At 39.4% G+C, this 13,182-nt stretch overlaps 1 protein-coding gene across 1 annotated transcript in view; it reads right to left on the bottom strand.

The window, feature by feature from the left end:
• The window catches only part of LOC124146119 (1-phosphatidylinositol 4,5-bisphosphate phosphodiesterase beta-1-like), a 144,540-nt gene that overhangs the window by 29,599 nt on the left and 101,759 nt on the right, over positions 1–13,182 (bottom strand). Inside the window, exons 6-8 of the mRNA XM_046516228.2 lie at positions 12,575–12,659; positions 4,770–4,870; positions 2,273–2,439 (exon numbers count right to left, since the gene is read on the bottom strand). Coding sequence (XP_046372184.1) covers positions 2,273–2,439; positions 4,770–4,870; positions 12,575–12,659 — 353 coding nt within the window. The remainder of the gene's footprint in view (positions 1–2,272; positions 2,440–4,769; positions 4,871–12,574; positions 12,660–13,182) is intronic.

Here is a 13,182-nt window from a genome sequence, read left to right as displayed (position 1 = left end):
TTGTGAGACTGGGTACTGGGGACCTAATCTGCCCCAGAATCCCTCAGGGGGAATAGCACTGGTACATCAGTGAATCATCCAAGCCTTAGTTTTATATCCTACTTCATCAGTGAATCATTCAAGCCTTAGTGTTATATCCTACTTCATCAGTGAATCATTCAAGCCTTAGTGTTATATCCTACTTCATCAGTGAATCATTCAAGCCTTAGTGTTATATCCTACTTCATCAGTGAATCATCCAAGCCTTAGTGTTATATCCTACTTCATCAGTGAATCATCCAAGCCTTAGTGTTATATCCTACTTCATCAGTGAATCATCCAAGCCTTAGTGTTATATCCTACTTCATCAGTGAATCATTCAAGCCTTAGTGTTATATCCTACTTCATCAGTGAATCATTCAAGCCTTACTGTTATATCCTACTTCATCAGTGAATCATTCAAGCCTAAGTGTTATATCCTACTTCATCAGTGAATCATTCAAGCCTTAGGTTTATATCCTAGTTCATCAGTGAATCATCCGAGCCTAAGTGTTATATCCTAGTTCATCAGTGAATCATCTAAGCTTTAGTGTAAGGTACATGTAGACAACAGTGTAGTTGTTCCATCACATACCAAAACTGCATGAATACACATGTGATTTGTGTGTAGAATAAAAGTAAAATAATCACATTTTAGGCGATTTATAGAAACAAATAAAAAAAAAAGTGAAGAAGGACCAAGTATCTGTCCTAGTCCTAAATGCACTAAAATGCAAGATTGGGAGGAGGACTATATAAATTCACAGGACCACTCAAAAAACAAATTACAAGTAAATGATATATTCTGTCTACAAACTAATGAGGTGTTGTGTTCAAAACACCATGCAACACAAGCTAGGAAAAAATGGTAAAACCAGCCCAATAGTTGTTTTTTCAAATCACAAATATACCAGAAAATGTTCATGACGATTGTTCTTATGTAATTTTAACAATAATTTCACATTTAACTCACAAGCCATGTAATATTTTCTCTCACTTTTTATTTTGTACTTGTTAATTTTTTCCCTCATTGAACTGGTTTTGAAATTATTTATTAATCTCTGAAATCAAACTTAAAAGTCTACATTCTCAAGTATATATGGTTTCCATTCTTACCTTCCTCTGTAAACACAAGTAAAAGTTGAAATAATTAAATAAATATTCTTCTAAATAAAATTTCTGTGTCATAATTTTCTTGAAAGGTGAGAAAATGTATTCCTTTCATGTAATAAGAGAAAGGATGATTATTAAAAAAAATACACATATAAGAATACATCCTCTTGAATATTGAGCAAAAACATTTTATTACAGAGATGACACTGATGCATTGTCATGGCAACAGTCTTCACATTTGAAATGTATAACATTTATAAACATAGTGATCTTAGCCTCACAACATCCAGCAGACGAAGAACACGGGATGGGAAAGTTACATCTAAATGCTGACAGATTTCAATTTTCATCATACATGCAGCATTTATTCAAGACAGTTGGACATAGATTTAGACTGAAAGCTTGTCAAATAGAAGTCACAAACAGTCACTGAGATAGAGACATTGAGAAATTTTGATCACTAATCACATAGTACAAACACATATTAATGTCATAACTACACAGATAAAATAGTACTCATATTGTGAAAAACATTAGGTGACCATTGCCATTTGACAGGAGTTACTTCCCTTTGTACAGACATCTCAACCATTTCTGTGACAACACACAGATAGGAGATTTAAAGATAATGATCTAAAAGAAGAGTGAGTGAGTGAGCATGATTTTACGCCGCTTTTAGCAATATTCCAGCAATATCACGACGGGGGACACCAGAAATGGACTTCACACATTGTACCCATGTCAGAAATCGAACCCAGGTCTTTAGCTTGACGAGCGAACACTTTAACCACTAGGCAAAAGAAGTGGCAAAAGTAGGGAAAAACCTTTTGTCCACTTCAGTTATCATACGTAGATGAAGTATTAACATATAGTGTGCCTTTGTCACTGTTATTTAGCAATCAGGACAACAGGTCCAAGCAGTACAAAATCTACCTATGTTCAAAATCCAGCCTGTATCATCAGTTTCGAAAGGACTACATCACATTGTATGAATTTGTTCTTATCCATAAAATAGCCTGTTGATAAATCAATTACAAAGATATTCTTATCCAAATTTCAAAAGCCAAGATTTAATTTTCAGTTATTTGTTAATTCTTTGACTAAAGAGGGGTAGGTTTACACAGATAACAAAGAGTCCAACCTTTCTGGGCCATTCCGGTTTTGGTTTCATACTGATCTATGAGTTCCTGAGCACGTGCTACTGTGTAGAATGGGTAGAGGATCTCGTTGAGCCGTGGATCTCGCTGATGTTTGTTGAGGAACTCCGTAAACTGTTCCACTGTCAGGTAGGGCTTCTTCTTGGCCCCCCTACATCACAAGTACACCAATAATTTCATTTAGTGCTTCTCACTAAATGGGTTTATTGAAACCATAATGCACCTCTTTGTTTATCTCCTTACGTCATATCCTCTTACAATCTCCCGCCACTTACGTCATAATTCTACTTCCTATGATGTCATCAAACTTTCTCTTGCGTCATCACCATCTTCATCACCATCATCCATTAGTTCTGTCAAAATTTTATGTACCCAATTTTGTACAGCAATTCTCAACTTTTGGTTCCCACCCACCCTACCCCTAGCCTGCCACATTAATATTCTCTCTAATCAATCTTGTGTACATATATGGCTCAGGGCAAACTATGTATATTGCTTATTTATTCAATAAATGTTATAGGTGGGCGTGGTTCTTGTGGGCTACAAATGTAAATACTTACTTAATCACCAAGTAATCATCAAAATTATCAGGTCCCTGCTCATCAGCGGGAATCTGTTCAGTCCCTCTGCTTCTCAGCGGATGGGAACCTTTAGGCTTAACTTAATTCATGTCTGCTTTTCAACAGAAACTTAGTATTTTGCTGCTGGCAACATAGTTGCCCATTGCTGCTGCTGCTGCTGCTGCTGCTTGCTGCTTGCTGGTAACTCAAGTTGCCAAATATAATTCATTATAATAATAGCTTAGGGCACCCCACAAGTCCTGCCACACCTATGACCTTGAACCCAACTTATGCCTTTCTTATTTCTCTTGAAAGGCATAAGGTTACTTTGCATGGGGTGTTTCAATAATATAACGTAGGTATCACAAGTACACCAATAATATAACGTAGGTACCAAAAGTACACCAATAATATAACGTAGGTATCACAAGTACACCAATAATATAACGTAGGTATCACATCTACTGCAATAGTATAACGTAGGTATCACATCTACTGCAATAATATAACGTAGGTATCACATCTACTGCAATAATATAACGTAGGTATCACATCTACTGCAATAGTATAACAAAGGTATCACAAGTGAGTGGGAGAGATCAAGCGATATCTACACTGTAGATATCGCTGCAATGAAATTGCATCACAATGCTTTGCAGACCTTTGTGACGTCATTGGTAACCATGACGTCACAATCAAATGACATCACAAATGGTTCTGCTACTGAAGCTGTTAGCAGTACTTTTTACACTTAAGACACTGCTTATTACTGTCTACAAACTGAAAAGCCTTGGAGTTTTCCCACTTTTATCAACTCGTGTTGATATATTTGCTATCAAAAGACACTCATGTGAAATTCTCTATATACCTATGTTTGTGATATGATGCATACCTAGATACAAAGATTGACGTCACAATGGTCTGCAAAGCATTGTGATGCAATTTCATTGCAGCAACATCTACAGTGTATATATTGCTTGATCTCACCCAAGCGATATCTCCTGTGGGAGCCAGTTTTGGATGATAAAATACCTATGTCTCTCCCTTGTTAAAAACCAGTGTGTATGTATTGGTCCATGCAGCAAATTCCATCTCATCCAAACCCATTCATCCTTAAATCCACAAAACAATCCATAAATCACTTCATAATGTGCTGATCAACAAGTCCATGAACTGTGAACTACTAGCCTATACTCAATAATCAATCAAGAAGTAAACACGTATCTACTGTACATAGCTAGGGTTTAGTGTGTACATAACTTGACACGGATGTTGATGAACATATTCACTGCCATAGCATGACGAATCTACAAAGGTTTGTTATTTTGCACAGTCTTTCAGTCACATCACAGTGAGTGAGTGAGTTGGGTTTAACGCCGCTTTTAACAGTATTCCAGTTATATCACGGCGTGTCAGCTTAATGTGGGAGGAAAGCCCGAAGTGATGCAGGTCTCAGACGTTTACCACTTCGGTGAAACCCACGAGCACGGGTATGGTGCTGACAAACCTAGAAACATAATCGGGGCGAACCGGGATTCGAACCCACAATCATAGGTTTCTGGCGTGCCCAAGGGACGCAACTCTGCACAGCGAATCGCGGCGCCTTAGACGACTGGGCCACCCGTGCCCCCTGTCACATCACAGAGTGACATCTGGGTTAATAGACGGAAAGCTCAAAGTGATGCAGTTTGTAGATGTCTACCACAGAATAATAATCCAGATTCAAATAGATGATCATCAGATCCTGAATTCAGACAAGGGACACAACTCTGCACAGTAGATTGCTGTGCCTTGACAACTTGGTTACTGCACCCTGGATGATAACAATTAACAGTCATCAATACTGACTTCCTACACTTTTAGAGAGTTCAGTATTGACTTGACATATACCACAGATATTGAAAAGAAATTTGAAACTAACATTTCTTCAAAGACCTTGACAACTTCCGTCCTTCCCACAAGCTGGTGATGGAAATTGAAGAAATTGTCAAATGAGAATTTGTTGGGGTCGATTGTGCCGTTCTGAAAAGAAGAAGCAGTTTCATGTAGTTAACAGAGAGACACACGATGAAAGTAGATCAGGACTTGGAATCTGGTTATAAACAGCTGTTTGGAAAATAGGATTTGGAAGATTTTAAGGAGTTTTCAATTACTGGTAGTATATCTGCTTGGCTTTGAAAACTACCTCAGGAACACCAAAAACACTTATGAAATTATTTCATATTATTCCATGCAAAGTTTCACCATTATTCGTAATATCTATCACATTATATCAATTTCTCAGACATATTAAGGCTAAGGCCAGAAAGAATCAGACAGCCAGAATGGCAACTCACAAAAGTTACCTGCCCAGCTAGAAAGTTGCCAGTTTGTATTTTGTAAACTGAACGGAACAACACTTTGCTTTTGTTTGTTTGTTTAACACCACACTCAGCAATATTCCAGCTATATGACAGCGGTTTGTAAATAAACCAGTCTGGACCAGACAATCCAGTGATTGATATCATGAGCATCAATCTTCGCAACTGGGATACGATGACATGCATCAACCAAGTCAGCGAGCCTGATCATCCGATCCCGTTTGTTGCCTCTTACGATAAGTATAGTCACCTCTTAAGACAAGCATGGGTTGCCAAAGACCAATTCTAACCCGGATCTTCACTGATCTAAATGCTTTGCAAATGATAACAAACAATAACAAAATTAGTCAGTTAACAAAGCCCAACACACCATTTTGGCGGCATTGCATTGTTATGCCATATCCATACCATGCACTGTTCAGTAGCTGTGTTGGGAGTCCACATCAAAAAGCTAGTTTTTCTTAACTGCTAGCACTGGCTTCAGTAAGATTTCATGCAGTCGCAAATGAAAGTAGCAGTAGCTGTATTCGTAAATCATGTCAGCTAATTAGCAATTTAATAACCTTTATTGATATACTTTACATACAAGGTTTTAAAAACCAACACGACCATCAACCATGCATTTTCGAAAAGTTAACTGCCCGTGATGAACATAGCCTGTATTCCAGAAAAGTAATGTAAAGTACATAATACACAGCTGCACCATTTCCCAGACTATAGTGGTCATTGTCACTTTTTCCTACCCCAACATTAAATGTCATTCAAAATGCATTCTTTAATATCTATTCACTGCATTATATATTTTCCCAGATTGATAATGAAAACCTGTTTTGGGAAGTCATATATTCTTCTATTCACTGTCCACCTACCCGATGGTTTTGGTAAATCTGTAAATTATTCAAAATAGGGGCCTTAATATTTCTCCAGCTGTGAAAGCAACCTATTGATCCACAGATTCCGCTAGACACAATCCCTGCACTGTTATCATATCCAACACATCTTCAATCTCCTCAGCCATCAACTCAGACCCAACCCCTCCCCATGCAAAGCTTCAAACAAGTTTCAAGTGACCTTTATTCGGATCACCCATGGAGATTTTTTTCCCAAATTTTAGCTTTCATCATTTCATCAATTTGATGTTGTAAGAAGCTTAACCTAGTTAAAACTCCCTGAACAGAGTCTTTACTAAATGCTCAACCTTGGAAACTCGGCTTGAAATACATCAACTACAGTAACATTTGGTTCAAATACAGTCAAACTTGTTGTGTCGAACTTAGATGTGTCGAATACCCAGTTGTCTTGAAATCATTTGGGAATCCCATATAGCGAAATTAATCATAAAATTCACCTGTATTCGAACCCCATATAACTCAAACTTTTCCCCAGGTCCCCACGAGTCCGACGCAAGGTTTGCTTTAGTTGATACATTACACTACAGTAACACCAATCTATACGGGATAGTGAGATATTGATCCTTTAAAACTCTACCACAAACCCATTTCCTTATTACTTCTTGTTCAGAAGATTGCCTTCAATAACTACTGCCTTCATGCACCATTTGCGCAAACGAAATAACTGCATACATCCGACGACCATAATATCAATTGACCAAGTATTTGTGGACTTTCGTAAAGGTACAAATATGATATTGTTTTCACATATTCTTGCCACATGAACACTCTTGACACAGCATTCCACTCTAGTCAAATCACCATGGCTAAATCATCTTCAAGATTTAATGATGCATTTAAGCCTCTGTGTTGGATATAAATCTATGTTTTTCTAATAACTACAGCAACCCGACGCAACCTAGAAACACCATACTCCAATTCCACATTATATCTTCAGTAGGGACGTCGTAAAACAAGAAATGGTAAATTTATGCCACAAAAGCTAACGACATCCTGACCATTGAGCCCTGCTCGTTATTGACAGGCAAATCAATATCACGTACACAAGACAACTAATTACATCTGACACACATGGCACCTTTGATGCCAGTGTTTTGGTTATCAGTTGCCAGGGAAGTAGTTTCTAGTTTCCTGAAAGCCCTTCGCTAAATGCTAGCTGCATAAACTGCACAATATCCTGTACATTATGGAAAGCACTGGCCGTTCTGGCCTACGTCCCTTAGTTTCAACCGCCTTTGTTGCTAAATGTAGTTTTTTAGCCATTTATGGCCTCACTTAAATATTTTCCTCTCAACTGCTCATGTTTACTCTGGAATGTGCACAGCGAGGTTGCAAGGAAGGTAAATATATCTTGAGTAACTCATATTGATCTAATTAACTCCTTTAAGACAGTGTAAATGTTCCTTATAGTTCCTACCTCTTATTTAGAACAAAACATGTCTGTTCTTGAGGATAAATCAGTTTCATAACAAACATGTATTACAAAGTAGGCAGTAAAAGACTTGCTTTATGTGCAAAAATATTAAACGTATTATTCTTTTACATTTTTTTCACTGAATTCAATCAATAATTTGGAAAAAAAACATCTTTCGTGAATATACAGTAAATTGTTTTTCTGTAAACACTTTATTAAAGATCTTTTTCAACATTACAGACTTGAATGACTCCAAGATTTACCTTTCAACCCAGTATGGAGATTGATAGGTTCATATTTAACAGTTCTCAAGTTAGTTGGTTTCTGCTTTGAGCTCTGTTTTGAGCATTTGTTCAGCAACAGAACAGCATGTCAGCATCATGGCGGAGCCCAGCCCAGAGTGATGCAGGTCATGGATGTCCAGCGCTTCAGAGAAACCATCAGGAATATTGCTGGGGGCAGCGTTAGGCAACAAACAGTTACTGTTTAATGAAACTCGTGTGAGTGGAGGGTGATACTGGTAATGTAGGACATGGTTACACTTTTTATGAACCCTTGGTGTCATCATTGTGTGTAATTGTCATCACTATTTTGCCTTTTGCGCCCACAGGAATCTCCTGGCAGATAATAAGAGATAATCTGCCATTTTTTGTGTGTGTGTGTGTGTGTGTGTGTGTGTGTGTGTGTGTGTGTGTGTTGTTTTATGCCGCACTCAGCAATATTCCGGCTATATGACGGCAGTCTGTAAATAATCGAGTCTGGACCAGACAATCCAGTCATTGACATCATGAGCATCGATCCATGCAATTGGGATACGATGACATGCATCAACCAAGTCAGCGAGCCTGACCACCCGATCCCGTTAGTTGCCTCTTACGACAAGCATAGTCGCCTTTTACGGCAAGCATGGATTGCTGAAGGCCTATTCTAGCCCCGATCTTCATGGGTCTGATCCCGTTAGTCGCCTCTTACGACAAGCATAGTCGCCTTTTCCAGCAAGCATGAGTTGCTGAAGGACTATTCTCCCCCGGATCTTTGTGGGTCTACTGTCGTTTTGAACTTATGGTAATGACAGACAAAGGATGTTGCCTGGAACATGGACATGTAAATTGTGGCATGGCCACAAGTACTAAGTAGCCAGTGTTCAAAAGCAGATACGTCAGTTACGTACCCTGTGATGTAGGTGGTAGACCTTAAGACCCAGTGATACCAAAGCACTTGAACTGGTTGCAGATCTATATGCATAATCATTGCAAATTGTGGCAAATCATGGATTTCAGTCTACCACTACCAGTTCCTGGCATGGCTAAGGGACACAATTCCACATTTGTGAACCGACGTTAAAGGATTTACAGTAGTTGTAGGCCGTCCACTTTGGGCTGACCAAACCAATCTCAGACCACAAGGCAGTACTCCCCTAAATATAAAATACTATCAGCATAAATAATGATTGAAACAATGACCAACTGGATATCATTCTGTATTGTAACTATTATCTATTTTGCAATCAAATGCAGGTTTATTTGGATCCAATTAAACCTAATTAAAATCCACTTCTATTTCCGAAATGTATCAACTCTTTGGCCCAAATTCAACCAACAATGCAGCACATCTTGTTCGGGGTACTGTGTAGCCTTATTAGTGCTGGAGTGAAATTGTCTGCTCATGTCATGAAAAATAACATATATCTGATGGTGTAACACAAAAACATTTTGTTAAAAAAACATATTTTCTGAAGGCATCACTTATCAAACCCCTAAAAAAATGAAAGGGTTTTGTTTCATATATTTTCTTTAAATGAATGCATGGAAGTCCTGATCACTGTCACGTAGCAGCGATAAAATAACTTCACGGAACTGTAAATACTACTGTTCAAGGGCACAGAACAATGGTAATTTTGTCAAATTTTAAATACAAACTGTACACCAGGATCCGAACTAGTTGAACTGAGCCCAAAGTTTGTCTGGAGATTTATCTGGGTGAACTGTACGCCAAAATCACATCTGACTCATCTGGACCATTCAACTTCAAATTTTGAACTAATCAATCTGAACACACTGTATTTTAGAATCCCAACCACTAGATCTCAATTAACCCAATTCCAGGGCCCACTTGCACAAAAGCGATCTTAGCGCTACAACTATTGTAAGCCTATGTTAAAGTATGGGAGTTACGATCATCTGAGTGCTAACATTGCTTTGTGCAAGTGGGCCCTGAATCCCTATAATTCATGCATTTGGACCATTCCAGCTCCAAATCCTAAGTTGGTCATCTGGCCGAAGTGCACCTGATATTTTAATAAGCTTATCTAAACTAGTTTCACCAGAAAATCCAATTTGGTGATCTTGGCCGATTTGTCCCCAGGATCCCAACTGGGCATTCTGGAGTCACAGAGTAGATGCTGTATCGCCGATGTGGTGATACTGGGTAATATGACATGGCTCCTGGCCACTGACTTGTTTTCCTCTGCTACACATAGCTTCTTACGGCCAAATCATGTGGCTGGTTCGATTAATATAACAAGTCCTGCCACACCCATAAGAAGTTAACAAGGTCCTATCTGGTGGCACTTGTGCTTGACATTGATTTTGTATGAGGGTGTTTCTGTGTTGAGGCTTGTGACCTGCCTTCCATATGATGTGACATAATTTTAGAATCTATATATGGAATATATTGATTTAGATTTCATTATAACGCCATGGTCAACTTGTTTACATTAATTGGCTTTTTCACAGACATATTTACTTTATTCAGGGTATGAAACTCCCAAAAATTTCAGCCAGACCACAGGACTGGCTAGCTGAAATACTTGCCAGCCCTGACCAAAACCTGCCTGCCCACTATAATCATATGTTTCTCAGGATAAGCTAACGGGGTTTCTTTTTGGTTACATTTTATTATTCATCTTTACATGTGAATTAATGCTTATCATCGGGAAATATTTTGAATATTTTCACATATGAAATATAACCCGACCGTCGGGCAGGGGGATTTGAAAATCTGGCAGCCCGAGTTGAAATCAACCCGTCTCGGACGGTCGGGCAGGCAGGTATTTCGAACACTGGTGTAGACCAAGGCTAATTTGTATAAAGTGATCTTGCATTACTACTATTGTAGATTTATGCCTGCTAGAATTGCAGCTACAATACTCATTTGCTTTGTCCAAGTGGGCTTAGGTCAATCTAATTTGTTGTTTAAGGTGAGGTGAAGTGAAATGGGGTTTAATGTCGTGTCCAAACCTGGTCCTAAAGTATGAACAGATGTGTTTGTGAGGGGAAACTTTGGCTGCGGCGAGTCCAAATTAACGACCCTGGTACCCGACCTCCTGTACCTGGGAACCCACTGTAGGTCTCAAAAATTGGGAACGAAAATGTCTGATAGGGCATTGTTTTACCGGAGCCTTGCAAAAACTATTTAGATAGTATAAAATGATCTGGTCATGCATACATTGAAGTTATCTGAAGCTTTATTTGAAATAAAACATACAAAAGTCAGCAGGAATGCGTGCATAGTGAGAAAGAAATGCGAACATTAGTGACTTGTAGTGTAACCATGGAGTTTGAAATAGTTTCGTCATTAAACAATATATCATGTGACTAACCACGGATCCACATAGTCCTGTTGGTACCCAGGTCCTACTCACAACCCACCCGAGCTGGGTGGAGACATCAAGATCCAAATCAATTTATTCTCAATCTTTGGTCTTAAATGTGAATCTTAAAGTTTTTATCTGATATATTAGTTCAATTGGACATAGTAAAACAAAATCCTTAGCATCCTTCCCAACACATCAGTTGTCACAGTCGACTGACTGGTCAGTTGGTGAGGGGCACAGTTATATAAGTGTCCCGCATTTCATCACAGGCTACACAACATTTCTCCATTGGATAACAAGAGCTGTATATCCTGACATACAACCACAGCATTACAGAAGCACAAATAAAATACATCTCTTTATATCCATGATCTCATAAAATATTGTGGAGCCATGTCAAAACCATTCATCAATGCCAGCTGCCATCTTTATAATGTGTTCCCATTTTCACACAATGGTTGCAAATTTCTCAAGATCCGTATGGGATGTTGCACAGTCATAAGCATATTTGTGAAATCTTAATTTTTTTTTAAATTCAAGGCAGATCCTTAAAGGAAGCCTACACTGACACTATTACTTGTGGTGTGGCTGTCCGCCACATGGTGGTCCAATCTTCCAGGGGTCCCCCATCCACATGCACTCAACATTAGATTCCTTGACAAAGCATACAGCTTGTTGCCACGTACAGTATCAACTCCATAGAAAGTTGGCATTTTTAGGCCTTTGAGGTAATTTGATTTCAATGTCAATTTTTAATGATAGATTCGTCTGTGAAACCAAACATCCAAAAATTCCTAGCACTAAATAACCTCCATCAGCTTCTACTGGGAATACATGTGCTGTAATTTGACACCCAATTTGAAATTGAATTTAAATTTGAAACTGCATCACTTCAATTTGCATGTCCTGCAAGTAAGTTCAGTCCGTTGTTTGTTACAGCTGTCACTGTGCTCTGTCCGTAATTAACCCTGACAGGGTTAACAGTGATCTGCTTAATCAGACAACAATGTCACACAACCCGCCACATCACAGCTGTCTACCCACTTCCGCCCTGCACTACCCACTTCCACCCTGCACCACCCACTTCCACCCTGCACTACCCACTTCCACCCTGCACTACCCACTTCCACCCTGCACCACCCACTTCCACCCTGCACTACCCACTTCCACCCTGCACTACCCACTTCCGCCCTGCACTACCCAGCACTACCCACTTCCACCCTGCACTACCCACTTCCACCCTGCACTACCCACTTCCGCCCTGCACTACCCACTTCCGCCCTGCACTACCCACTTCCACCCTGCTCTACCCACTTCCGCCCTGCACAACCAACTTCCACCCTGCTCTACCCACTTCCACCCTGCACTACCCACTTCCACCCTGCACTATCCACTTACACCATGCACCACCCAGCACTACCCACTTCCACCCAGCACTATACCCACCTTCTCTGTGGGGAATCCTGCTGCCTCCAGGGCCTTCTCCACGCGACGCCGGTCATCTCGGTTCTGTGCCATCATCTTCAGGACACTAAGACATAGAGGAAGTAGGCGATATACATACTGTGTACCTGCCCAAGGGAGGGAATGAACTGGTCATGGTGCAAGATCAGCAGTACAGAAGCCATGCATTTCTCAGTCGCCTTCGGCTTGCATGTAATGAAGCCTTGAGCATCCAGTGGCTGAGAGTGTGAGTACACGTACACATTTCAGAAGTACTTATTCCGCATGAAGCAAAATATTACCGTATTCAACGTAATAAGCACCCCGCTCTAATAAGCACCCACGGCGATATTTGCTAATATATTGGCAAGTGAACAATCCCAATTAGCACCCCTTCCTATTGATCAATGTACACAAGACTTATTTATTCATGTATAATACGCACTCATGTGTTATATGCACCCTTAGTATGGGCAAATAAATTCTGGAAAATATATCTGTCGTGTATAATACGCACAGACTTTTCTTTTATATCTTTTCAGGCTGTCAGTGAAAAACCACGAAATTTATGATCTTTCAACTCTATTTTTGTTTTCTTACCAAAATTATAT

The sequence above is a fragment of the Haliotis rufescens genome, unplaced genomic scaffold (genome assembly GCF_023055435.1).
Source record: "Haliotis rufescens isolate VD_foot unplaced genomic scaffold, xgHalRufe1.0.p SCAF_3, whole genome shotgun sequence".
Classification (NCBI taxonomy): domain Eukaryota; kingdom Metazoa; phylum Mollusca; class Gastropoda; order Lepetellida; family Haliotidae; genus Haliotis; species Haliotis rufescens.
The sequence above is the reverse complement of the archived record's forward strand: the minus strand, read 5'-3'. Positions and strand labels throughout refer to the sequence as shown.